Source organism: Anopheles aquasalis, chromosome 2 (assembly GCF_943734665.1).
Source record: "Anopheles aquasalis chromosome 2, idAnoAquaMG_Q_19, whole genome shotgun sequence".
Lineage (NCBI taxonomy): Eukaryota > Metazoa > Arthropoda > Insecta > Diptera > Culicidae > Anopheles > Anopheles aquasalis.
In genome coordinates, this window is record NC_064877.1 from 10715001 (window position 1) to 10742496 (window position 27496).

A 27496-nucleotide genomic window follows, 5' to 3' on the forward strand; every position below is an offset into this window, starting at 1 on the left:
TCCCGTTGCGATGGAATCGGCATGCGAATGAACTATCCCCGCATGGCCGTGGTTCTTTCTTTTATTTATTTATTTTTTTTTTGGGGGGGGAAGCGGACCCTGGACGGCCAGAAAGCATGACAACCATTTGGTAGGATGTTGCATCATCTTCTGAGTTATTGGCCTGCCATTGAGACGCGAATTGGGCGCGTTCTGTTGCTGGGAGTCGCGTGTCCCGTTCGCATGATGTGCAACAATATCAGCTTGTCGGGGGGACGGGCGGGGGTGCATCGTTGCAGTATCAGCTACAACCGTAAACAACGTCTGCTCGAAGTAATGTGATATGCTCTAAAGGGACATCGGCATTTACAAAGCCGATGCTCGGACCCTAGTTGAGTGCGATAGGAATGAAACACACCCCGTTGACCCACGATTAGTATAATTAATTGGAAAATTCTTGAACGCCGGACTAATTTGCTTTCCGATTGTTCCCACGATGATGAAACGATACGACTCCCGGTCATGACTCACGCGTCTCTATCCGTCTATCTCATAGCTCATAGAGCTGGAGTCGCGTGGCGTACCTTATCCGCATCTTTCACCCCTTATCAGGCTACCCACTGCGTTCTAGTTCGATTTGTTTTATTTTTAGCTAATCGTCGGTCATCCTACGGTGCATCTTCGGCTGATAATAGCCAGTGGTTTGTTTGGATCTTTTGTTGCTGCCTCTTCTTCTTCTAATGTTGCTTCCGAAATCCCGAATCCATTGCACCACGAGCGCCTTGCAATCACTGCCTGCCGCCAACGTTTACCGCAGCATCCAACCATCGACGACGAGCCACGTCTCAGCTTTCAGCGGCCTCCTACCGCTTACCTCCGGGTACACATTTCATTCCCGGGTACACCGCGTTTGCGTTGGTGTTGTGGTTGATGATAACCAAGACCAGAACGACGATGATCACCACAGCGAGTTACTTCTGCTGAGCCACGAAGGCAGGCAAAAATCGAACTGGCTGTGCCAGTGTGTGCGTTGATAGTAGTGAACCAGTGGCGCGCCAAGTAATCGACGAGCGCACCTATGAGTGAGTACCGCACCGCACGGACCGCGGGAACATCTTCCTTGGGATGATCCGCCGATCGTCAGTCCATCGTCAACAGCGAACAGCGAACGTGCCACTCCACACCAGACGGTCGGTGGGCTCCCTTACCATCATCAGCTCCTCTCACAACGCTCGGTCCCGGTGGTAGTACACAACCGATACTGTCTCGCCCTAGCCAGCAGCCAGCATCAGCAGTAGCAGCAACAAGAACAGTGCTCCGTGTTCCGTGTTCCGCGTTTTGTTGCTCGTCAGCCATCCAAGTGTTGTGCAAAATGCTGCACCAGCGACCTCCGACATTGCGTTACCATCAGCGGTAGGCGAAGGGCAGCCGATTGCGGACCGGAGTGTCGCCATCCTCTGCAACCATCCGAGGGATACGTGATACACGAGATTGTGCGTTGCCGACACCCACAGTCAGCGTTTTCTTCTTTGTGCAGCTCGAGAACCCGAGCTCAAACCTGGACCTGGACCGGGACCGGGATCAAACAGGTCATCAGGCAAGGAAGACCGTATCGCGCGGGGTGCGATTGATTGGCCACTTTGGTTTCGAGATTCCATCGCCGAGAGAAAATAAGTAATAATAAGCGCCGTACTGCGACCAAAGTGAACCATCCTGGTGTCCTTTTCGGTGGTGTTGATGCGCTGAAGTACACAGCCGGTAGCTAGTGTGTGAGTGAGCCTGTTTTAGAGTGTTCGCTGTGTGTTTGTTTTATCGGATTTTAGCCCGGTGTGCGCTTCCCAAAAAACGATCCTTTCATCAAAGTGTTTCGTTTCCCTGTGTGGAGTGTTTTAGTGAGAGAGCGCGCTGGTGCGACCGAAGATTCGACGTACCTAGCATACGTGAAAGCTGATCACCTTTCGAGTGCAGAACGCAGCAAGGCAGCTATCAGCAGACCGTTTGCTTGCTATCTCTTGGTGCAGTCCGCATCCCGCCGCATCGCCCAGCGACGGCACAAAGGACGGCGCCCAGCGGCACCGAGAAGACCAGCCAAGACAGGAACGGCATATCGACGACGAGCTTATCGGACGAGCACCGCAAGGAATCGGCGACGACCCTACGATGGCACTGGATTTCACACGCCGCCAGTGGCTGACACTGATGATTATGGGGCTGGCCGATTTCTGCAATGCCATCTGTGTCAGCTTACAGGCACCGTTCTTCCCCAACGAGGTACGCACCATTTAGGGCCGCTAGAAATGAAGAATCTTTGTGAAAATCTAAAACCGTTTTCCATCGGACTGCTTACCTAACGTCCAGTTCGGTCACTAACGACTAGCGAAACATTTCTGTTCATAGTTTACTTCGATTACCGGATTGCATTCTGAGAGGAGTAGCTGTCAGACGATGCTTACTCGATGCAGCTCGATTGGGGCCCAGTGGTAAATTTGATTTAAATTATTTCGGCTTGAAATTAATCAGATTGAATAACCTCCAATAACCATGGAGGTCCTGGGCTGGAGCTCTGAAGTTCATACTTATCAGTAGAAGTAGCGATCGGAAGCGAAAAAAGCGATTCTCGACCAGCGTGCGCCCCATTGAAGCACTCAGAGCTCGTATCAGCGAACCGTCTCGTGCCCGTCGCGGCTCTAGTTGCCGTCTTTGTCGTTGGCGATGGCGATGAAAGTGGAAGTCAAATTAAGCCAATCTTTTAGGAAAAATGATAAACAAACGATGGAATGTGATTCATCGGCCTCGACGGCCCCACCAACCGCTCCGTGCCGATGAATCATGCGTTCGTTCTCCGCCACGGAGAGTGTGCCATCGCCCGGGAGTCGAACCCGTATCGGTCGGACTTGTTTGGCTCAAGCGATCGGTGGCGCCTACGGGAGTCAGGTTTCGCGTCTCTCTCGAATGTCACTCCGAATGCGCGTTATCTAACACAGACCGATACCGGTGCTGCTGCTGCTGCTGCTACTGTGGTGACCTACCGCACTCGATTTGATCCCATTTTCCCTTTCTTCCCTTCCCTTCCCGTCCACAGGCTGAATCGAAAGGAGCGACCGCGACGGAGTACGGGCTAGTGTTTGGCATCTTCGAGCTGGTCGTGTTCATCATCTCGCCCCTCTACGGCCAGTACATCAACCGGATCGGGCCGAAAGTATTATTCAACAGTGGCATCTTCACGACGGGCACCTCCGCCATACTGTTCGGTCTGCTGGACCGTGTACCCGGCCACGTACCCTTCATTACGCTCGCGTTCGTCATACGCATCGTCGAGGCGCTCGGTAATGCGGCCTTCCTGACCGCGTCCTTTGCCATCATTGCCAAGGAGTTCCCAAACAATGTGGCCACCACGTTCGCCTCGCTCGAGACGTGCTTCGGTTTGGGCCTTATCGTGGGTCCGATGGTGGGCGGTGCGCTGTACAGTGTGGGTGGTTACTATCTGCCGTTCGTCGTCCTTGGATCGGCCCTGTTCATCACGGCCATCCTAACGCTCTGCATTCTACCGAAACACCCGAACGATCCGACACAAAATCTGGAAAAGTCCGCCTCGCTGCTGACTGTGCTCAAGATTCCCGGTGTCGTCGTGTGTACGCTGGCCATCTGCGCCACGAGTGCTTCGATCGGATTCCTAAGCGCAACCATGGAACCGCATCTGCGTCAGTTCGATCTTTCGCCGATACTGCTGGGTAAGTGTCCGGTTCCGTTCCGGAGCATCGAAGCTTCCTTTCGCGTTGCACCAGTTACACGTTCCGTACGATTTCCCGCAGGTGTCGTGTTCGTCATTAACGGTGGAGTTTACGCTTTGACGGCTCCGGTCTGGGGCTGGAGCGTCGATAAGTTCCTCAACCCGAAAATCGTCTCCTCCGTCGGTTGCTTCCTGGTTGTCGGTGGGTTCTGCATGGTTGGACCAGCTTCATTCATTCCGCTGGAAACGTGAGTACGCGCTAGCACGCAATGCTGCTGCTGCTGCTGCTTATGACATTCGCTTCTCTCTAACACGCTCTCTTCGCGCTGCCCTTTGCATTCCCCCCCATCCCCCTTAGAACACTAACCTACGTGATAGTTGGACTGGTGCTACATGGCCTCGGGATTGCAGCGGTGCTCGTCTCCAGCTTCACTGACGCACTGAACACATCGATGTACGTAATAGTAATCCATCGCATCACGGTCAAACGATGGCACTAAGCACCACCATCATCTTCCACATTGCAGCAAAAAGGGTTTACCGGACAGTATCGAAACGTACGGGCTCATCTCCGGACTCTGGACCTCCACGTTCGCCTTCGGAGCCTTCGTCGGACCGTCCGTCAGTGGGTTCCTGTTCGATGCGATCGGTTTCCGTGCCTCGACACTGTTCATCATCGGTCTGCAGCTGGTCGTGGGCACGATCACCATTCTGTTCCTCTTCTTCGAACGCTCGCCGGCACCTTACAAGGAACTTTCCTCCGTTGAGTCACTGGTGAAACCCACGACGGGCCCGCAGGACGGCGATTCGCACAACGACACCACCGCCAGCCGTACCAGCAGTCTTGACATCACGTACCGCGGGTAAGTACCGGGTATCGACGTCATATCGGCGGCGATATTGTTATTTCTTGCGAAACGCGCATTGCGCCATTCTAATGCCGCCCTTCCTTTCCTTTTCGATTGATTTCCCTTCCCCCGTTCTTCTCCCTAGCAGCAAGGCAGGATTCTCGGGCAGCCAGAGTTCGCTCATCGGTTCCTGGCGTCCCTCGGTAAACAATCTTCTAATCAGCAACAGCTATCAAAGCAAACAAGGACACTGGGCGCGCTCCGTGACCGAGTAAGTGACCCCCCCCCCCCCCCCTCCTCGTAATCGAGCAGCTGTCGCGTGCTCTCGGGTGCGGGCTCTCCTTGAACCGGCTCCATATCATGCCTCCCATTAACCCCTTCCTGACAGTAAGTCAGAGATGAGTTGCCGATTGTTGACGCCCGACCGTTCTCCTTCTTCTCCACCGATTAGACTCGAGGCAAACCAAGGCACGCAATACGGTACGCACTATGGGAGCTTCGATGCGAGACCGGGCTACCACGATACGATGGCATAGTGCCCCCGGCCCACACCACCCCCCTAAACGTGGCCAACGGATCGGTATTTTTTTCTTCTTCACGCTCGCTCGCTCGCTCACTCAGCGCACTCTAAGGAACCTGCCAAAAGACAACCAGCTTAACTAGTTGTAACTCTACCTCCTAAGTATCAACCGCGCAGCAACAGGATTCCGAGGGTGGGGGAAGACCGTTTTGACGTGACGTGAATACTCGAATATGGCAGCTTTGGATTGCGCGGTCTTCCTTTAGCGTCGTGCGGCGAAACGGAGCGCGTTCCTTGGCAGCGTTGATAACGACCATCATCTTTCCCCTGTCCCCCGTGTGGTTTCCACCCGCAGACAGACAGACTGTTCGCTGGCTAACGGTGTGCCATCGAAGCGGACGGCAGCAGGAGGGAACGATAGCAAAGATGTAGTGTAGCCCACAAGAACGTATCCTAGTCGGTGGTTCAGTTCCATGACACACATTCCATGATGCCCGTTGATTAATGCGCACTATATTCAAGTGTTTCCCCCTTTTTTGGATCGATCCCTTCCCCCGAAAAAAAAACCTCCCGCAACAACAAAAGCATACCGACCGCGCGATCTTCAAACATTCCTCCGTGCCATGCCGATAGAGTCCAACCATCACTTGGGCCGATAACTACCGATAGGCACCTGTCTGTCAGACGCTGCACCAACAGACGATGGCACCATCCTCGTGACCAATAGAGCCAGCAGCGACCGCAGCAGCAGCAGCATCAGGAGGTCGAAGCGCGTAGCGGTCCAGCGTTATATGTGTGTGATGTTGATAAGTTTTGTTCGCTCAAATGAGAGTATGTTAGATAAGGGCAGTAAGACGTGTGCAAACACTGGAGGAAAGTGGAAAATAAAATATTGTATTTATAATCAAAACCGAGACGACCGAGACTTCCAGTGGCAGTTGTAGGCGACGGCGATTTGTTGTCGTAGCACCGGGCCGAAGGCACATTGTCTACCGGTACGGCATGATAGTGGGTCGCGCTGCGTTCGAGACGCATCTGTTCCGATGCAAACCTGGCCGATGGCGTTGCACTTGCAGCAACCGCGTGGTCTCACCATTACCGCACTGTGCGAACTGTTTGTCAACGGGCAATAAAGATGATACGCAGCATTCATTCATCCCTTTTCAGCAGATTAAGGTAACTCTCATCGCGGTGTAAGCTGCTGCGTAGAACGGGATTGATAAGATTCCATTGTTCTCGTGGAAGGAACGGGCTATGGGCTTTACAATCAGTTCTTACGTACGTTAAAGGAGCGGTGAGGATTCAATTTTACTTTCATTTCTTTCTTTCAATTGAGTTCTTTTTTTAACGCTCCGGTGATCGATTCGAAGCGTACTGTTGCTGTTAAACACTATAAAGGAGTACGATCACGATGCAAATTTCAAGGCCACAGCTTAAAAATAGACTATCAAGTGTCAACATTTTACTGAAAATGTTCATCCGATTATAGAAGGTTTTGAACACCACAAATAAATCGTTCTTTTTCATTGGCCTTTGCTAAAGCAAACACATCGCTCTACTTACTTGAAGAATGAGCACTATGCGTAAAATATGTATTCCACAGAGATTTTACAACAAAACAGCCAAAAGCACGCCAAGCAATTACTTTAACTATAACTAAACTATTACACTTTCTTATGAAACATTTTACAACAGCGAATTTTTGTGAAATTATCTCACACCAGTACCAAACGTTCCAGTAAAAAAAACGCATGTTAAGAAGAGATGGATGAACTAGCATACCGTAGCTGTATTTCCATTTTCATTAAATAATAAAACAAGTAACCTAGCCACTAAACGGCTAATCGCCACGAAAAGAAAACGAAACGTGACTCCGAGAGATGGTTTTGGTTTGACTTTTTAAACCATCCGGTGCTGCCACCTAGTTGTCAACAGCTTTTTATGCTTTCCACGGCGACTTGAACGAAAGGCGATCGACGAACCCTCGGCGAACAACCGGGCCCGAATATGTTGGACGAAACCGTCAGGTCGAGCGATTTGAAAGCGCAAGTGGCGACGAACCGGCCACCGACTGCTCCACCTTTTCCGCGTTCACGCAAACGAACACCAATAATGCCGGCAGACAAGCAGACAGACAGACAGACAGACAGACGAGCGGTCGGGCAGATAGAGCCCCTTTCCGAGATGACGATCGTGCTCACTTCGGCTCGGCTACAGTTTGATTCGCGAACGAAGCCCCCCGTCAAGGGTTAGTGGCACCGGTGATCGTCGTCGCCGCGTTTTCGGCGCACAGGCAGCCAGTAAGATCGCGCTCGCAACGTTGTGGTTGCGTTTTGGGGGAGCCCAGTTGAAGTTGAGAGCTCGAGGCGCACGCACCGGTGTACGAGTGCAAAAAAAAGGGGACGCCATCATAGGTACGGTGTGGTGAATAGCTGGTGGAGAAGGTGGTGGCGAGACACAAGAGGTCGCACAACCAACCGGTTCCTTTCGGGGCCTGCTGCAGACACTTCCATCGCGCAGACTCCCCGGGCCGTAGACCTCTCGGTCGGTCGGTGAGGGTCGATTTGAAGAAAAATCCGCGAAAGGTTACCACCGCGATTCGTGCGGTCACGCTGTCGAGTTAGGGGCCGGGGAAGGAGAACGGAATAAGGCAACATTGCGTGAAGTACATTGAAGTCATTGCAGAAATGTGAGTGTGTGTCAAGTGTCAAGCGCGGTCGCGGCCAAGACGTTCCAATATTTGTCCGATCGATTTGCGGCGCTCGTTCGCTCGGTGGTTCGGTGTCTTGCGTCCACGGCGATCACGGGACTGAAGTGCTTCACCAGCTACGGTCTGGTCCCATTAGTGTGCAAGTGTTAAAACGAGAACCGGAACGTTTTCCGTTTGGAAATACAAACTAGTGCGTCACTTTCTTTTGCGAATCCAGCAAACCAGCAGCAGCCACAAGAGAGGACACGATTTGTGGATCATTTCGTGGCATCTTTGCGCGTGTCACCTTCATTAAAGCGCATTCCTTCGATGCTTCCTGGCTCGATTTTATCTCGTCTCTGATAGCTCCTGATCCTATAATTAGCGAAATTCCCCCAAAAAAGAAAGAAGGCGGCCAACAATACTTCAATCTAACGGTCGCGCGACGCCAAACTTGCTTTAGTCACGAATCATTGGTCGCTGACGGTTTTTCGAGGGCGACCTGCTGCTGCCGGGGGTTCTTTCTTGAATCTCCCTCCCCCTTGGTATTTGCAAGCTTCTCTCGTGGTTTCGTTCGTTCGTTCGTTCGTTCGTTGCCATTTCACGCCTTTTCCGCGCCGCGCCGAATCGCGCAGCATTTGCGCGACGTTCACATTCTCCTCTTTGGTTGTGTGCTTCGGCTGCTGCTGATTCTTCTTCTTCTCCTGCTGGTCGTGGTTGCAGTGGTTCGCGATTCGCGAGAAGTTCTGCGCACCAACACACATACCAGGGGCCACAAAGAGGTCCAGCATTCACTCCACGGAGCCACAGCATCCACGGCAGCCTCAGGCCAGGCTAGGCGGTTGTTGGCGGCCAGATGATAATTGTTTGTTGAAACATAAACGACCGGCGCAGAATTGTGGCCATCATTGGAATTGAGTTTATGGCTTTTGGCGGATGGATTTTTGGCCGCACGAAATGATTGAATATTTGAACTCGTCGTTCACCGAAGCTTATCTCGAAAGGAATGTCGCACTTAACTTCATTATTCTCTCCCTCTCTTATCCACAATCCCCCCATTAACAGATGCGTTCAATGAAGCATCCGTGCAAATTAATGTAAAGTGCAGTGCAGTGTATGAACCCAGCGATCGCATTGTGTACTATCGGTGAAGCTTAAAGGATAAACGACAATCTGAGGGAGCGACGGTAAGTCTATCTACTGTAGCAATTAGTCATACGCAGGAGAAGGCTTTTTTTTTTAGGAAAATACAAGCGAACGGACGCCCCAAATTCCACGCAACTAGGTCGTGAACGAACATAAACCTCAAATATGGCGGTTTGACAAATGCACATACCGGCCTTGCTCGTAAAACAGATTAAATCGGCTGGAGGCAGCCACTGGCTGGACAGGACAGGACAGGAGGACAGTACGCCCGGCTCACACGAGTGTGACTCACTCGAAGGCGGTTGCGCGCACATTCGAAAGGAACTCTCGGTTTATGGTCCTTTCCAGTCCGTGCGTCGGTCTGGTGTGCACCACAGCAGCTATCGAGTGCCAACCGACACCCATTGCCCATTAGTCAAATGCCGATAGGCCTAGGCCGTTTTGGCCTAGAGCAAAGGTGATCGCATTCGCATTAATGCTCGCTCCCTGCACTGGCATTTGTCTCGCCTTATTGGAACACGAACTGTGAGACAGACTTCCGAGCTCAGCCTGTAAACAGCATTACGTTTTTAGTTCCGTTTCTCGTTTTGTTTTGCTGCTTCTTTCTCACCAACCTGGCACAAACGGAGGATGGACTAATTGAACACGACATCCGATCCATTTCTGAATCGTTTCGGACCCGATTCGATCGACCATCATCCCAGAGCACAGAGCTCCCCGTCGGAGTCGGAGATTCAAACAATCGCGCCCACTTTCGCGCATTTCACGCGCTTCATCTTCACTCCATCTCCATCAGCGTTGCATAACCAGCGTGGACCCGGCACTTTCTCCAGGAATCCACGGGAATCGATCGAAACGATCCGGTGATCCGCATCCGGTGCATCGGGCTGCAACGTAAACAGACTCTCGGTCCTCGGGCCCTCACAAAAGGTAAATCACTCAGCCTGACAAAGTGATCTGGAGCAGAGAGTGGGCCATCTTGGGCGCCATTCCGAAGCAACAAAGTTCCCTTTCGCAACCGAGGGCACGTGTTTCACTGTCTCTGTGTGTGGTCCGTCCTCAAGATGTGCTCATCTTCCGCTTGTAGTGCAACAAGAGAGTGTCTGATCTGATGGTGCTGACCTAGTGCACCGCACCGTTACGCGGTATGTGTAAAGCCGTAGCCGTTGTTACGTAGTGAGGTAGTTAGTGAGCTTCTTCTTGCTAGCTAAGTACCTCGTGGGAGAATGTGTCTCTGAAGGCGAGCCATCGGATTCGGATGACACCAGGGAGTTGGTCTTTTCTTTTCTTTTTTGGCCAAGCTCCAGCCAGCAGCCTGCAATAGGTTGAGAAGTGATGCATTATTTATGCGGCCCAACCTGACACCAACAACGACAACTCGAGCCAGTGAACCACGGCAACCACATGGCACACACAATACGCGTGGCGTGGCCAACACTTTTTGGAAGATTGTTTTCGTATTCGGCGTGTTGAAAGCACCTGAAAAAGCGGACCCCAAATATCAACCCGAATCAAATACCGCGACCGACGGCTGTTGCTCCTGCCCTTGAACCGGCTGCTCAATGTTCCGTGTTCCGAACGCCCATGTCGCCTTTGGTGAACGGTCTCGGTTGCTCACGGTTGCGATCATCGAGCGGCGAGTAATCGTTGCGTGTTGTGACAGATCGTCCGGGCGGGTGCTTCTTCGTTGTTTCAAAGCGTTGCCAAAACTCCCAAATACCGATTGAGCAAACCAAACGTGCACGGGCACGAGTAGCATCATTGCAATCGTTGAGCTCGCTACCGTTTCGGTGACACCGAGCACTGTCACAATCACAACTGCTGAACCCAACAGATGCCCTCTCCAAGTCCCAGTAACCAGCGGATCTTCGACCTTGTCGGTCGTGAATGCAGCTTCCTGGTGCGCGTTTCATCCGAGATCAGCGGGGCGTGCAGGAGATCCGATGCGTGACATGCCGGTCCGGCGATCGGTCAGATGGTCATTTCCTCATAAGCCAGCGAGCGCGATCAGTGATCAACAATCGATCGCATGACAAACAATAACATCCCGTGTGTCCACAAACAAAAAAAAAATAGACACACATCCATCACATTCGCTATGCGGAATATGATCAACAGGTCGGAGCAGCAAGCAGAGCCGTATCCGGCTCATCATATGTGACAGTTCGAGTTCCGGGGGTTTTTGTTTTTGTTAGGTTCCAATTTTCCACCTTGAAAGGTGAAGCCAATAATTAAGCCAGCGGTCATTAATAGGGGGCGAGTGTCAGTCACTCAAGAACGCGCTCACGTGCGCCATCTTATTAGGTTCCGTCTGCCAGTGGTGGCGGAGAGGAAAAGCAAACATAACCTCCAGCGAAGGGACTTCTGAGGTTCCGCGTCTCTTCCGCGAGATTAAAAACAAAATCTTCGTGATTCGCGTGCGTCCAGTGCGTGCGTGCGCGTGCTTGCGAACCGTTGTTGCGTGCGTGATTTGAGCCAAAAATTTGAAAGGCACTTTACGTGACAGTTCCGCGAGAGCAGCGGTCAGCACGCAATTGAATCTTTCTGTCACTGCTCTGAACTTCATCTGATGCGCCATTGGCCACAACGAGAGCACACGGAAGCACGCTCCGCTTTGCTGGGCTACCGGTGATGCGGATAAGGAAAGTGGACACTGGAACTATTCCACTATTCCGCTCGCCCGGTTATCACACACTTACCCAGTCTCATCCGGCATCACGAATTCGTCTGATGGATGATCATTACTTAGCCAAACATGACCCGGGGGGAGGGCGGGTGCGAGTGGTACGGTCCTAGCAAGCAGGTAATGCCCTTCTATCGCGCATTGCACCGTGCTCATTACGAGGGCCGCTAATTAATTACGCGGATGTGTGCTCGGTTGTGTTGGACCAGCATCGACGATGAGTGATGGGCTGTGGAGTGGATGGTTGGAAAAAATCACAAATTACCATTTCTTCTGCACCTCGCCGTGGCCATCTGTAGCGTATTTCCGCGTGAATTAAACCAGCCATCGACAGCATGGCAAGGACATCATCATCAGGAGCAGCAGCAGCAGTAACAACATCATCATCATTTGCCAAAAAAGTGTCAATCGCTGGGCGCATCGACCCGTTCCCGGAATGTCTCCGGACTCCATTTTGTCACTCAAACACACTCTCTTTACAATCCACGTCGCGTGTATGTGTGTCTGTCGACGTCACCGGAGAGCCGGCCGGCGACAGTGGAAAGCGAAAGTTTGGTTTCATCTCATCCTCCAGCCACATGTTCCAGCCTAGGCGCAGGCCTTCTCTTCTCTTCTCTTGCGTCGTGACGCGACGTCCTGACGTGACGTGAAAGTGCGACTTTCGAGAGCGAGAAAGGGTGCGGGATCCGGGCGACCGAACCGAAAAGTGCAACATTTCCCTCCCATGCTCCCGAGCGACCGCAGCCAGCCATCTCGATATCGATGCAGCATCCGAAATCCGGTATCGCCGCGGTTCCTCGCTCCGGACATAATCCGTGCAGCGATGCAGACAGCCCGCCCGGCCTGTAAGCTGACACTGGGCGTGAGCCCTTTGGGTGTTTGACGAAATTGGAACCTTTGTCGAGTTGGATTGGATTGGCTATGGATATGAGCTGCTGCTGCTCCTCCACCTGTTGTGTTGGAATGGAATTTCGCTTTTTTTGTCGATTGTTTATGTAAACCAAACCTCGGGCGGACTCATTATCGTTGGTGGACGGCGGCGGTTTGTAAGCTTGCCAGGGTTTGTCTGTTAAACAATTAAAGAGAGCGAGAGAAAAGCGGGAATGGTACCGACCGATCGAAAGGAAAGTTTTTCCCTCCCCTTTCTTATCTCATGTCACCGCACCGCATGAGCTTCTGTACGTTGCGGAGGTTGCGCCCTTGACCACACCAAACCGAAAGCGAAAGTTCCGGAGAAGTTCGGGGAAGACGAAATTCCGGTACTTGCGTCCAGTGTCCGGGAGTCCACGGCAATCAAATTGCTCATTAACTGGTTTCCAGCGTTGCATCCCCGTTTTATGTTCCTCTCAAAATGAAGCTATAGCTCGGAACTAAAGTATGGAACCGTCTGGAAGCATTTGAAAGATCACCTCAGGAATCCAATCCAAGAATTACATTCGAAACTCTGCAAACATAAAAGAATAATTAGAAATCCGATAAAACAAACGAAACTTCGAGATCACTGTGTGTATTTTTGAGTGTCTGTCTGTGTGCACTGATCTCGAAACCAACACAGAAATCCCCCCGCGGGCGGCTATCGTGCACTCGTAGGAGATGAGGAAATGCTTCCAATAGCCTCCGGCCACCAAAGTGCTTGCTCGCAGGGCCACAATTTCATTTTCAACTCCAACGTACCAATCCAACCACCACCTGAGGCAACGAGAGCGAGCGTCGAACAGAAGTTGAGACCACCGGTTTGGGGTTGGCCCATATATGCCGGAGTACGGAGCAGATATCCCCCACCCCTCCGGCGGGCAGACTTGGCACACATTTGCACCCCCTTGCATTGCGATACTCCAGGCAGGCAGCCGCTCACAGGACCAGGTGACTTCTCGTTTGGGGTTTCACTCTCGGTACCTCGGGAGCCCCCGGGTCACCCCACGGCTTTTCCTCTCTTTCGCTCTCTACATTGCGCTCTGTGTGCCAGGTTCGATCGAGCTCGCAAGATTAAACATCGTTGCCGCTGCGTTAAAAAGCGTTAATAAACGTCCTTCAAGTACGGTCCGGCAGGTTGGTGTGCCGTCGAGTGGACAAGGGGTTGTGGTGGTGGTAGCGGAACGGTTAAATTCAATTACGACGGCGCGCTCGTGCTGCACAGAGTCACCGTTGAGTCGACTTCAAGTCGACGAAGCATTAATGTCACTTGCTTGAATGTCGTGGAGTGTTCAATCGACGAGCTGAGTAGGCTGAGGATATGTGTCTCTGTATGTGTGCTAGTGAGCAAGCATACTCTGATGCTGCTGTTCAATCGATCGTTCGAACTGACTGCAATTGCTCGAAGCTGTTGCGCCACAAGAGCAGAAAAAAAAACACAAAATGCATTATTGATCGTGCAGATGATGATGATCGCACTGATGATGATCGTCCCTGAATCCACGCGCGTTGTCAATGCAAATCTGCATACCTACCGAACCGACCTCCGGTGGGGAGGAATGTTGCAATTATGTCAACCACCATCGATGCCATCGCCGCCATGGACAAAATAGCGAATGCGAAGACCCTTCACGGTGCAGGAGGGTCGCTCTCGAATTCCTCCCCTGTTCCGCTCTCTCTCTCTCTCTGTCTCCTCGCTGCAAAAATCTCGCAAAAGGCGATCAATTGCTGCCGACATAAATAAATCATTCCCAGCGTGAGGCCATATCGCAGGCGCATGGTTGGGAGGAGAGGGGAAAGGAAGGTCTTTGACACGGGGACAAAGCATTACACCATCCGCTCGCTCTCAACGGTCCGTCTGGCCAGGCCGGATTGATCGATGAGCTCAATGCGGGCACGCTGTCGATCTGCTCTCACTTTTTATTGATCTGCTTGCTTGCTAAACGCATCCTGCAGCGCATCCTGCCTGCGGAGTGAAACGCTCGTTGACCACGGGTAAACGAAACCTCACCTCTAATGTTGATGTTACAACGTCCCGGGATCGTATTAAAGTCGAACGCACCCGCTGTTACGACGGGCACAATGTTTAACCCTGGTGTCTCTAATCACCACGTACCGTCAGCCAGTGTCGGTCGGTGGAACGCGCTCCGATCTGCATCTCATTTATCTTCGCCAAGCCAAGCCACTTGCGCTTTCCTCGCTTTTCCTCGCCGTCGGCCACACACTGCAGCAGCACCGATGGCGATGGCGATGGCGTGGAGCCGGACAGCAAACCATTGCGTAGTGTTTTGAAATTCAGAAAAACAACAACTGCTCCCCTGTCCCCTTGGCATCGGCATCGTCGCCATCGTCGACCTTCCCAAAGTCGTGTATCAACCGTGCGCGATCACTTTCAAAACGAGTTAACCGCGGGGGCTGTTAAGCTGGAGGCGACACGGAGCTCGGTTGACCGCTCGCTCTCTCGCTCCCGCTTGGACAAGTGTCTGAGCAAACTCTGGGTGACGTTGCGATGGTGGCCAACGACGACCGCATGGCATTCCGTCGGCATCGATTAATTACCTGGCCGCACGGTGTCGTTGATGATGAAGCGACGAAAGCAAAATGACCAAATGTAGAACGCATTCAATGGGGCAAGTTCTAGCAAACCGGATAGTTGGCCGCCTGGCCGGTTGCTAAGCACGCCATTGATTCCATCCTTTTGTGGAGCCACATTTTTGCCAGCGCAAAACGTGCTTATTACGTTCATTAATTGCAGCAACGGTTACCAAAGGGAGAGAGGGAGCATTCCCGGTGTATACATGCGCGGTCCAATATCCACCTACGCTGCAATCGATCGATAACTCAGAAAACCGAAACTGGATCGAACTATATTCTCCAACTAAGGAGACTCCCGGACCTACCACACCTACCGGGGCAACTGCAGTTGCGCAATCGAGACGGGAGGTTGTCTGGACGACTCTACAATCTAGTTAGCCACCTGCCATACCCAGCTGGTGCTTGTTGCGCCGTGTGTTGCAATCAGATCCGAGCAAGCCTGGGATAGCAAGGCCTGCAAGAATGTCAAAACGAATGGACCAAGAATGTCAAAATCTGCTCCAAGAAACAGGCGCAATTGTATCCCTGTGTCAACAAATGTATGGTAGGACAGAGTATCTGGCGAATGCGGAGTTACTTGTGAGCGCTTTGGAAAGCCTTTGAGCTAGACAATAAAAAAAATTGCAAGTTTGGACGCTAGAACGTCAAATAATCGGACCCAGTTAGCCTGCTACTGTAGACTGGCACGCGATCCAAACTTCTGACTCACTTAACTCCACGGAAAAACGTCCACATGTTCCATTACGCATCAAAATGTCCCAAGAAACAGAATATTCCCGACAAAGAATTCCCCAAAAATCCCCCCATAGGCCAAGCTGTTCAGAACAACTGTTGGCGCCACAGAACAAGACCATTCGCCACCATTCGCATCGTTCTACCGCAACGATCGCTTCGTTGATCACGCGGTAAAGCCCGGTTACTCATGCCTGGCAAAGTCGCGTGCTTCAACCCACCTGAGGCGATCCGGTTTCTACCCGCCCGGGCCGATCTACGTTCCTATTCAAATGATGACGGACAAAATGGAAGAAAACTGACCGCGGTGGTGCGAATTTTGTTCTACATACCCCGCGACCACGACGTGGACCTTGGGGTGGATTCGTTCAAGGAAATCCACTTTCCGGATAACCTGACCAAAAACTTTCGAAGAATCACCCCCCTCAAAACCTAGAATGAAGCAGCGGAAGGTGAATCGATCGAGGAAGAGGTGGGGGATTTACCGGATTCGGATTCTAGACAAACACACATAAGATGGGTGACTGAAGTGGTCCGCAGATGTCCGGCGAAGGTCGTTCGTCGTTCGTGTTGTGGTTGATATTTGCCCAAAAACTCAAATCCATTCCCTTCCCGTTCACAATCCACACTCGAAAGACATTTTTATTGGTTTTATGCTAACGTGGGCCGCTGCCGCCGGGTGAATGGAAGTTCCGAGGTGTTTATGACCGTCTTCGAGAGGGCCACAGTCAGCCGCCGACATTCTAGAACCTTAACGATCCGTGAACAACGATTCAAACATCCGCAAACTGACGTCGCACTAGACGCACCTTTTTTGCAGGTGGACCTTTTTTTGGGGCGAATTTCCCATCGACATGTTCCTCTCAAAAATAGAAAAACAAAATGCTTCTCATTGTCGACCCTCTGTCAGCGTGTCTGCGTGATTGAAGTTACCTCATCGCAACACGAACAACATTGAAAAGAAAAACGCAGGCGGTGCCTCATCCTGTGGCAGCGAAACGCCCAGGAATCTGGTCTGGGTCCGCGGACCGCCGCTTCACAATCGGATTAACTGTACTGCGTGGAGGGTTTTGCGTGGCGAGTTTTGCCAAATCACGAACCATCCGCGCCATCCCAGCCGCCCCATTTTTGGGTGGACATACTGGCTGACGTTGGGCATGAATGAAGCGTTGGAAGGAGATTGCGTTACGGTATCTACGGTACAACGGTGAAACAACCATTTGGTTAAACTCTCCGTCTTCTCCTGTTTGCTTGCCGCTCTAATTCAATAACCGATCCATTATGGAGAATCCTGACCAACGCAGCTGCTCGTTCGGCGATCGACGCCATGTTTATGGAACGAAATTTGCAACAGCACACACTCGAGCACTCAGCATTAGGTAACCGGTTGCCCGGTGGGAGGGCTATCGGAATCGGAACCAAGTTAGATCGTGCGCGATCGTGCAGCATTCCCCTACAGCACGCACCATGAGTAAGGACTTTTTGGAAGGTTCTTGTGCTAGTGATGGCTCGTCTGACGCGGAGCGTGACCTTTGTATGAATCAGACCCTCGGTGCTCGGTGTCCAAATTTACAGTTAGAGACCACCCGATCGTCTACGACATCGAACGAGTTCAGATCCGATGATCAAGTAGTATACCGTGCAGGAGAAGACAAACAACATAAACAACACATTCCGACCAGAGGGTGAACCTCAAACAGAAAAGTTAAGAGTGTCCCCATCTCTCTCCCTCTCTACGGCCGCTCTGTAATTGATTGAGGAACCGATTATGATGCTTTCCAGCATTCAAATGAGCGCAACAGCGCGCCTACGATCGGATGGCACTGGCCAACGCCCTTTATCCCGTTCGGCGGTAAACTCACGATCCCGATCGTCCCCCTCCGGTTTGATCGGTTTGATGATTCGATCAGCTACGTTCTGGTGTCGTGCTGTGGCGAGTGAACCATCTTCGAAATCTTCCGCCAACAAGAAGACGACTCACCCTCACTGGATCATTCGAAAGTCTTGCCCGTTAGCTGGGCGCGTGGAAATGGTAATTACGGATCCACCACCAACACCCAAATGGTACCAAACCAAACAACCGTTCGATGGGGAAAACTGGTTTGTCAAATGCACGTCCTCGTCCTCGTCACCATCGTTATCGATCGGCACCTTTGCTCCTTCTCTCTCTCTCTCTCTCTCTCTCTCTCTCTCTCTCTCTCTCTCTCTCTCTCTCTCTCCCTTACGAGCGCATGGTCTCGGTCATAAGGTGACATCCAGTTCGGCTTCGTTGGAATGCCGGTGCCGGGTTGGCGTAGGAATTGGGACAGTGCGTATGTCCTCCTCCACTCGCTCGCTCGACTCCCGCGTTGCATCACGATGCGTGCCGTTGTCTACCGTCGTTGTTTGTGGGTTGGCAGCCGACCTTCTTGAGTCTTTGTGGCCGGAAAGGTGAAGGAGAAGCAACGGCACAGAAAACAAGCTCCGTTATTGATAAGCCACGACCGTTTCCCCTTATTGGCGATAAGAACTTTCCATTCCATCTCTCACACTCTCTGTCTCTCTCTTCTTTCTAATCCTCTCTCTGAACAGCCAATCGATGTCACGGTGTCACTAGATACACTGGTGGATTCCATGGTTTTCAAAACAATCCGTAAGTAGCCTCTTCTTCTTCTTCTTCTTCTTTGGATCATCCTCTGGGATCTATCAATTCCGATGCTGTATGCTTATAAACACAGAAGGGCGTGATACGAATCGTAATCGATTGGCCACGCAAAGTGAAATCAATTCTCTGCCACCACCGGCAGACGATCGGTAATCTTCTCGATCACTTTTCGCTTATTAGCTCGCTATTCATGTGGCCAATGGTGGGCCGTTGGCGACGCAAGACTCGCCACATAAATCAACACTTCTATTCAAATGAAATTCTCAAATTCCCATCCCATCAATACACACGCGCACACACGATGATGATGTAATGGTTGTCCAGCGTGGTTGTGCGGCTGCAGCGGGGACGCGACGCGAGACGATTCGTCTCGAATTCCAATCACGTGAGGCGTAACGAAATCGAATGACTAACGCGCAACAGACCCGGTCTGGCCTTGTCAAATTTCGTTTTGGGGCCTCTTTTGTCCGGCCGACCAGTCGGCCAGCACGATTTCGCGATTCTCATCCTCGCGCGGATGCGTCGCGCTTCCGAGAAGTCCTGCGGGGGGGGGGGGGGCGCTTCACTGCGGGCTTCCTGAGATGAGGTTTTATACCTCATCTCTTTCGGACCCAGGAGAAGCAACAGGAAGAGGAAGAGATCACGAAGGTGGACATAAGGAGGTGGATCGATTCGTGAAGACTATTGCACAAATTTATGACCGCGAGCGCGAGTGAAGCAATAACCAAAATCGGCTCTCCGTTTATCCTCTTTGCGCTCGGTTTGTGGACCATCAACGATCAACGCATACCAAGGTATCGAAGGCAGGCAGAACTGGTCCCGGGAGGTTATTTTTGCCAGTTCCAGGCGTACTCTCCCTCTCTCTCTCTCTCTGTCTGTCTATCTGGAGGCAGCATCCACTAATTCCCGCCAATCAACAGAATCATCTTTTTATCCCCCCCCCCCCCCCCCCCCCCGAGGGGAGCGAGATTTAACGAAAAAGGCACTCCATTCCAGAGAGGCCCTTCAGCCACCGCAAGCATCCCGGTGTCCAGCGACCAGAAACGTACACCAGCGCACCGGGACGCTACCTGCTGTGCGACGAGTCCTTGATGTGAGTAATGATGGCAATGGGCGAGTTCGGGTCCCGATTCTGACGAGCTACCCTCCAAAGCGAGCCCGCGGAATTTTTTCCAAGAAATTCGACGAATTTTCTGCTTTATTTTTAGCCCCTCTGACGCACGCACACTCTGACGGGCGTTGGTCACGAAAAACACGAAATCCGTCGGGTTCGTCGCTTGCGAAGCGTATGTCGCGCATTGAAGTCTTTCGTGTGCATTAGCACTCTGGGGTTTGCAATCGCGGCGGCATTGGAATTGAAAGCATTTTAACGCGCACCTTTATGACAGTAAACACGGTTTGTTGCTTAAAATGGTGGACGTTTCCATTAAATTATTTCTCGATTAAAAGTTAAATCGCGATGCGACGGCGCGATAGCTAGCGTGCGATGGGACTGCCGTTGAAGTGAGAGAAGACCACCAGCACGATTAGGAATTAAATGAATTCTAAATCTGTTCCGTTTGCCGAAAAACAGAATAAAGAAAGAGTTACAAGCGAGAGAGGAGAAACGGTATCGGGCATCATCATCATGCTTGTTGTTCACTCGTGACCATTCGCGCGACGTACCACCGTGCGTCCGGGGAACGGTTCCCACCGTTCGCCGGGATACCGGGATTTAGCGTTTGCTTTAATTGTTTTAATTGCACTACGACCGTGCTCTCCCTCTCTCACACAACGGGTGTGGCCGGACCGGATAAATTATGAAACGAAAGACATCAGCGCAGCGATGATGATGATGATGATGATGATGACGATGTCGTCCGGGCACCACGCAACGGTATTGGACCGAATGCCTTCCCTTCTGTGCATTTCGATTGCAAAATAGCGGACCGTTGGCCGCTAATTCGATTACAACGGCGCTCGTCGTGCTCGTGATAATTGTTGTGATCCACCCCAAGACCGGCGGCACGCACCGTTAGATGGCTGCGATATGCGACGATTGCTGCTAAGTGACACCCGGTGCGTTGGTCACCCGCTTCTTTTTTGTTGGCCACGTCGTCAACTGCAACTTCAGCTGCACCAGCTGCAGCACCAGCAACGATTACTTGCCTGTGTCTGTGTGGCTTTGGCGGTGACCCAACTTTGTTTCACACCAAGACACCACCAGCTGCAGCATCAGTGCCGTGATCGAAGCGTGATCGTGATCTACGGAGGCAACGGATCATGCCGAGCGAGGGAAGGCAAAAAACTGGCTCTCCTTGCACGCTGACACGAACCGCGATCACCTCCCGCCGCGGTGCAGCCGTGGCGTGTAGGTGTGGTTCACTTTTACTTTCATCCCTTTAGCTTCACGCAGTCCACGCGAACGGCTGGCGACGACTTGTTGGCACCCGACGTGTGCACTACCGACCTCCTCACCGAGACGATGGCGACACCCCGAGACACAGGGCGTTAGCTAATTAAACGCCTCACGCGTTAGTGTTTGATCGACGCGTCGGATCAGTCACAGCGACAGACAGGGATGATTGAGTGTGCCATTTTTGTCCACCAAGAGGTGGCCTTCAACGGTGGACTCTGGAAAAGTTGTTGCTCAGGAATTTCGGAGGATTTTTTACGTTCTCGACGCTTTAACAAATGTCTTGTGATTGAAAAAGCGAGAGAGCTATCAATTTCATATAAAATCCGCGGCGAGTGATCTCTCGTGTTCGTGTGGAAACGAAAAATGCTGAGAAAACTGAGAACAACACGCAAGAAAATAAACTACATCGAAAAAAAACAATCAAAATAGAGCTACAGATCATTTTTCGTCAGCAAGATGATGAATTGAAAGATTTTTTGCACAGTTCTACTCCATTTGAGCAAATCTCCCAACGTACATAGCATCAGACCTTTCGCTATCGTTTAGAAACTCAGTTATTCACCCAATTTCTGGTTAGCTCTGTGGCCAAACAGCTGTAGCGCTCCTCGTAGTGTGAATAACACACCGAACCGAACCGGGGGTGCCCACGTGCCCATGTGCCGTAATCGCAAACGCCAACAACGAGCGTCATTTGAAGTGCTTCTCAGATACGCGCTTTCTGCTTCGCGTTTCCAAGCGAGCCCAGATCTGGACTGCTGATTACGCGGCCACGCCGGCCCTTGCCCCTAGAGAGCCGCACGGGAACCACAACCACGCGTAATGACGTTGATGACGACGATCAGCTCCAATACGATGTGATGTGCGAGTAATTAGAGAGTGCATACTGTTCGGTACTCGGCGAACACAACAACCACAGACTCCAACATATGGTCATGATCATCATCGATGATCACCAGCGGGTTACCTCCCTGGCATCTGTGGTATGGTTTCCCCTTGCGATTGTCCTCTATTAGGTCACGCGCCACCGAACGACCACAGCACCGCCAAATGGTGGCAAAGAAGAAATTATCATATTTGCGAAAATGAACCTCATGCAAACCACGGAGCGACACGTTAATCTGTTGTACCAACCAATGGAGGCAACTGGTGACGGTGACGGTGGTAGTGGTGGTGGTGTTGCTGTGTTGCGCGATCGCAATGCAATTTTAAGCTCGCCTGTTTGTTCTCCGCATATTGTGCATATATGGCATGCCCCACCTTCCCTCCCGGTGTGTCTCAGTTGATCATTACTCGCATCTCGCCCACTCGCGGAGCATATGTTCGGAGTGCGAGCACACCGGATTCACCGGAGTATTCGGCAACACTCGGCATGCGGCCAAACTAACCGGTCCCCCCGACCGGTGGAAAATCGGTCAACCCACACACACCGCGTGCGAGGAATGTGAAGATGAATGGAGGAATGCGGTTGTATGAACCCCGACAGATAACATTGTTAATGGCTGCTGTTGCTGCTGCTGCTGCTCGCTGCCATTGCAAGCGTTCTGCTTCGGCTTCACACATCACAATTGATCCGTTTTGAGGTGTTGCATCGTAATAACATTAACCCTCCAACAACAGCAACCAGGTACGGCCTGCAGCTGCTGCTGCTGCTGCTTTCGCCTGAACGTTGGCCTTTTTGTTTAACTTGAAGCGGCACCGCAGCAGCAGTACTGTATGTGATTATGCATGGTTGCTCATTCCTCTTGATTTTTTTCTGTTGTTGAACCCCGTTGATTGCAGATCGGTGCACGCTGCGGCTGTCCTCATTTGATCAAGCGCGTGGCGCAGCGACGGTTACATCATTGGCCAAGTACACAAAAACGCACGGAGTGCGTTAAGATGATTGCAATTTTTGGGGATGTTTTTGGCAGACGGTGTTGCATGCAATGCCCGGAAACAATGGACACGGCACGGCACGAACGATCGCCTATCGATTAGTCAGCTCTCGCACGTGTTATGTACGGCGTTTGCATAGCGGTTGCATGTAGCATTCGAGGCTCTGGTAATCAATCTTGACCCGGCTGCTGACCAGCGCAACTCAGCGAGGACAGTGCAGTGCTCAAGATGAGACGTGCTAAGCAGAGTTGCGCGTGCTGCCCGTGAAGCGTTAAACCGTATCTCAACTGACGGTCGTCTCTGCTGGGCAAATCGCGGTCAACGAAATCACTGACCGGCACTGACTGGTTTAAAGATGCGAAGGGTATGCGAAGGAATTACAAACATTTTAGCTAATGCGGCGCTACATAGGTTTCTCAGAGAGAACGTGACTGGCTGATGATAAACCACCTGGGGAGGGAATGCCTGCGCGGAAGGAAATTTGTGAGAATATTTGGAATTCCGCATGGATGTAATCATGCTGAAGCGATGAGCGGTGACACTATAACGGTGTGTGACAATGTTTGGTCAATCCACGCTGACGCGAACGCTGGGAACGTTTGGTTGGGGTAAAGTTTCTACGAGAAGTTTTGAATTTTTTTAAATTATTAATTGGCTCTTCGTTCCATTTAAAAATGACTCTAGAGTTTATGTTCCACTTACTTTGATAAGTAAAAAAAGCAAAATAAAAGCGTTTCGTTTTCAATTATTGAATGCTTACTTACTTAATACCATATTCCATGCTATTTGCGGCAAATAATTCACAAAAACCGTATTAAAAGGCTAAACGAAAGAGGAACATCTCCATCACAAACATGAATCCACCCCCGTGGACCACTATTTAGTTAAAATGTAATTCTCCACTGGAACGAGAACTCATTCGAGAGTCGTGTTCCACTTTTACCCAACTGCCAACCCAGTTGATGGCCTTCAAGATCCGCTTTAGATCCCTATCAGAAGACGCTACACACCGCATCCCCTGGCCCGATGAGAACAAACAACAACCACCCAACTAGCTCCCAGCAAGACGCAGAATGCATTAACTTCGCTCTGATTTGCGCGCTAACGCGGTTGTGGCACCGAAACTCCGGAAGAAATAAACGGAATCTTCATTCCCAACTCGCCCTCGCAGCAGCTTCAATGTCAGTTCCGTGCTGGCATCGATGTTGCGCAAATTTACACACGTAATTCTACTCTTTTCCTCCACTTTCGGCCAGCTACTCTCAAGGCCCGTGACCTAGTGGCTTCGAATTTTGCTTGAATACCAACGTACCAGTTGATGGGGAGGGATTCTTCGGTTAATTTTCGGCGACAAAGACCTCCACTCAAAAATGCTAATCGCGCACTCATTGGGAGAGATTGAGGCAAAATAACAGGTTCATCTTTGGCGAGGCCTCACAGCCGTTGATGAGCAGCTCATTTCAACTTCAACAAGTTGTTGGAGAAGCGGATTGCGTGAAGATGTTAACGCACCATTTAACCAACAAAGTAAACTCGATATGGAGCCAGCTTATGGAGAAGTTTAAGCGAATCAATCCGGCCACTAATAGAGATGTAACATTGGAAACGCTTTCCACGACCTACACCTTCAAACGGTGAAAACGAACGCAAACTCGATGAATGTGAAAATGTGAATCATCATCATTTTGCACCGAAACATTCTTTGTGAGCAATTTTGCACGATTTCGTGTGTTTCGATCGAGCACTCCAGGCGGCGGCCATCTTGTCACGTCTGCTAGATTGACATTGTACACCACCGGGGACAACCACAAACTGCGTCTCTTCCTCCTATCGATAAACCACAGGAATCACTATAAACACGCGATGACGCAATGGTGCATCAGCACGATCGTCACTCTCTCTCTCTCTCTCCGTCTGTCTGTCGGTTTGCGTTTCGTTAGCCAACTCCGGTGCGCCAAAGTTGATCGATCGAGACTGGTGGCAGGACAGGGAACGGGGCCGTCTGAGACTGAGATTGTGAACGGCACGGCATGCGCCGTCACATACCATCCTCCGGTAACGCACTCAAACAACAAACAAAATTCGAAAAGTTGAAAGAGCAAGGTTTGCCATTCGCGCGGGACCACGCGGGATCTGAGCCATTGCCATGTCATCGGAGAGGCGGCAAGGAACACGATTCCACCGACGGTGGATCGTAGCATTTTCTGTGTATATTACACGTACGTGACGATTGCGGCGGAAGAGTGGTATTATCAGGCGCGAAACCAGATCCCCGCTTCGCTTGGCTTTGCGCTAATGATGAATTCTTCAAAACAGTTTCACTCGGCCGCTGCCATGCTCCCCTTCTCCGTTCCTGGTGGCGAAAGGAATGTTTGTCCGTGAAGCGACTCGCCACCACTGCGATCCTCCCCTCGCGCGAAAAAGGCATAACTCTCTCGACGAGCACGAGGACAGCAAATCAATATTCCATCGGCGAGCGTTCCATCGGACCAGCGTCGCTCATGACGTGCCGGACACGTCAATGCCAAACATGGTGCAGCCCGGTGCCGTGAGCAATCGCGGCCGACCAGTGATTTCATTTCTAATCCTTCTGTTCACCGGCATCAGAACAACTCACTTCAATTGGTGCATCAAGGTCGGTCGGCGATTTGTGGTTATGTGTGCCAGTGTGGCCGCGTAATTTGAGGAAAGTGCCCAGTTCCGTCCTTCGGAGCTTTATGTAATTTTCCTTATTTTAAAAACTCCCCTCCCGGAGTGCTGCACTTCCCAGTGCAATTAGTAAGCGATCGCGATCTTTCAGCGCTGGTCGCTGCGGGTAAAGTTAATTAAATTTCAATCAACAGTAATTTGACTTCTCCCATCCGGCACAATGGCACCGGCCGCCCATAATAGTCCTAGGTAATTACTATTTCAATCAATATCCAGCGCCACTACTCGGTTCGTACAGGCAGCTTGTCCTGTGACCACAGCTTCTCAACAACATGATGATGATGATGATGGTTGCAAGCGGTTTACAAACATCTTCGTCAGAACACTCACTCATGGCGCTGTCAGTCACCGCGCTACTCACCGGCCGGGGGTTGACAGTTGGAGCCATGGATCCCCGCATCTCGAGATGGTCTTGGTCTCGACTCGTGGTGGATCCGCCTTCCACCGATGAGACCGTAACTGCGAATGAAATATGCAAAGCTGCTGCTGCTGCTGCTGCTGCCATCCAGCTACCTTCTCTCGTCAAAAGCCACAGACGCAGACGCCGCCGGAGTCGCTCCAGACAGTGCTCAATTCCAACTTATGCACCACGTCTACGATCGCGCACTGTCCGAGATATGAGAAAAGTAAATCAAGCTGCGCGGTTTGCGCACCAACGCAACGCAAACAAAGTCCCCGGAATTGAATGGACCAGGGATCCTTCGGACGGACCGGACCGACGCTCCGGTGGTTGACTTCATCTTCACCGTGACTCTTGAGCGTCGGTAACGGCAGTGACCTCTCGGCTCGGCTTTAACCCTGGCCCGGGTCGGAAACTCGAGGCCACAAGCACGAAAAGGTGTACCCCCGACGTTGGGAGCCTCCAACGCTCAACAGTTTAATGGACTCCGATCACGTTCTGGTGATCGTCGTTTGTGCGGTGGTGGCTCCGTTCCAACTTTTTTCCTTTGACTTTCCGTTTCGTAGGTTCGAAAATCCTTCGCCAACCGCGGACGGTGATTCGCCTGGGCCTGGGAACACGGATTGATCCTTCATAAATCATTCAAACAACGACCGCATCGCAATCACGCCTAGAACATTCAAATACCGGACGATGAAGGTCACTGTGGCAGCGTAGTTTTTTTTTTCGTGTTGATCATGGGCGATGATGAGCCAAGAGCCTTTTGCTATCGCTGCACAACAACAAACAAAACGAAAAAGGACGGAATGGAGCCCACCTTGCCGGTTTTCTGGGATTCACTAGATCGACCAGAAAAAATAAAATACAAACAACATTACGCTCGTTTACGGGGACCTCACGTATTGGGTACGCTTTGGCCATTACGCCGTGTGCGCGGCATTACCAAATCGGTTTTGAAGGTTAAGAGCTCCCGCGGGGTGGGGCGAGCGAGCGCAATGCGTAACAATTCCTCGTTGCGCCTCGATTTATAATGAGCTCATCTAGTAGCCGGTTTGCTCAGGCGCGCTAAATGTCAAAGCTTACAGCGTTTGATACTCAATCAGCGCACAATCACGTTGCATTTGCTGCCTTTCGGATCGCCTTCAACCGCAACCAGCACCAGCAGCATTCCCTAGAAATATCACAATCCTTCGGGGTAACGGAAACATCGGTGCATCTTCAAATGATCAATCGACAGAACCGGATTCGACGGTCGAAGGTTGGGCTATTAGCTACCACTTTACTACCACGCCAATCCGTAACGATCTACACCAAATATCGATTGTCCATGCTTGTGGCCAACCACCGGTGGTCCACGTAAGGAAAGCGTTTCCTCTATTTAGCATCAATCCCCCCCCCCCCCCCCCCCCACCATCCACCGAGTGCGTTAGTGAACGGACGAGCAAATAAGCAAATCATCGTTACGATCACCGTGTCCGTGCAAGCCGAAGCCGAGCATTCTTCGATCTTCTCTTTTTTTCCCTTCTCCTCACCAACCAAAATGTTTTGGCCAAATGGAATCGATTGGCCCGCTTCAATCCCGTTAGACCTCCAATAATGAGACGGTTGTGCCAGTGTTCAGCGACACTGGGTCAAC

General features: G+C 51.4%; 2 protein-coding genes across 5 annotated transcripts in view; both read left to right on the plus strand.

Annotated features, from left to right (window-relative positions):
- The first annotated feature begins 1111 nt into the window (after nt 1–1111).
- On the plus strand, nt 1112–5705 carry LOC126570038 (MFS-type transporter SLC18B1-like). Of its 2 annotated transcripts, none has more exons than XM_050227489.1 (7): nt 1112–2250; nt 3062–3710; nt 3792–3957; nt 4068–4163; nt 4237–4572; nt 4703–4828; nt 5009–5705. In XM_050227489.1, the coding sequence occupies exons 1-7, from the start codon at nt 2140–2142 to the stop codon at nt 5091–5093; spliced, it is 1569 nt and encodes a 522-aa protein (XP_050083446.1). In that variant the 5' UTR covers nt 1112–2139; the 3' UTR covers nt 5094–5705. The 2 variants fall into 2 exon arrangements, with proteins under 2 accessions (XP_050083446.1, XP_050083447.1); XM_050227490.1 differs by having other exon boundaries at nt 4706–4828.
- A 1671-nt stretch (nt 5706–7376) lies between these two features.
- LOC126581656 (uncharacterized) overlaps nt 7377–27496 on the plus strand; it is a 35921-nt gene continuing 15801 nt past the window's right edge. For 2 of the 3 annotated variants that reach the window (XM_050245462.1, XM_050245464.1), the window contains exons 1-3: nt 7377–7491; nt 8832–8953; nt 18406–18466. The gene's annotated coding sequence lies outside the window, so the exon portion shown is untranslated. The remainder of the gene's footprint in view (nt 7492–8831; nt 8954–18405; nt 18467–27496) is intronic. The other variant, XM_050245463.1, reaches the window with a different exon arrangement.

Coding starts and splice junctions, on each gene's coding strand:
- LOC126570038 (XM_050227489.1), top strand. CDS start 2,140: ATGGCACTGGATTTCACACGCCGCCAGTGGCTGACACTGATGATTATG. Junction 4,164..4,236: donor GACGCACTGAACACATCGAT/GTACGTAATAGT, acceptor TCCACATTGCAG/CAAAAAGGGTTTACCGGACA. Junction 4,573..4,702: donor CTTGACATCACGTACCGCGG/GTAAGTACCGGG, acceptor TCTTCTCCCTAG/CAGCAAGGCAGGATTCTCGG.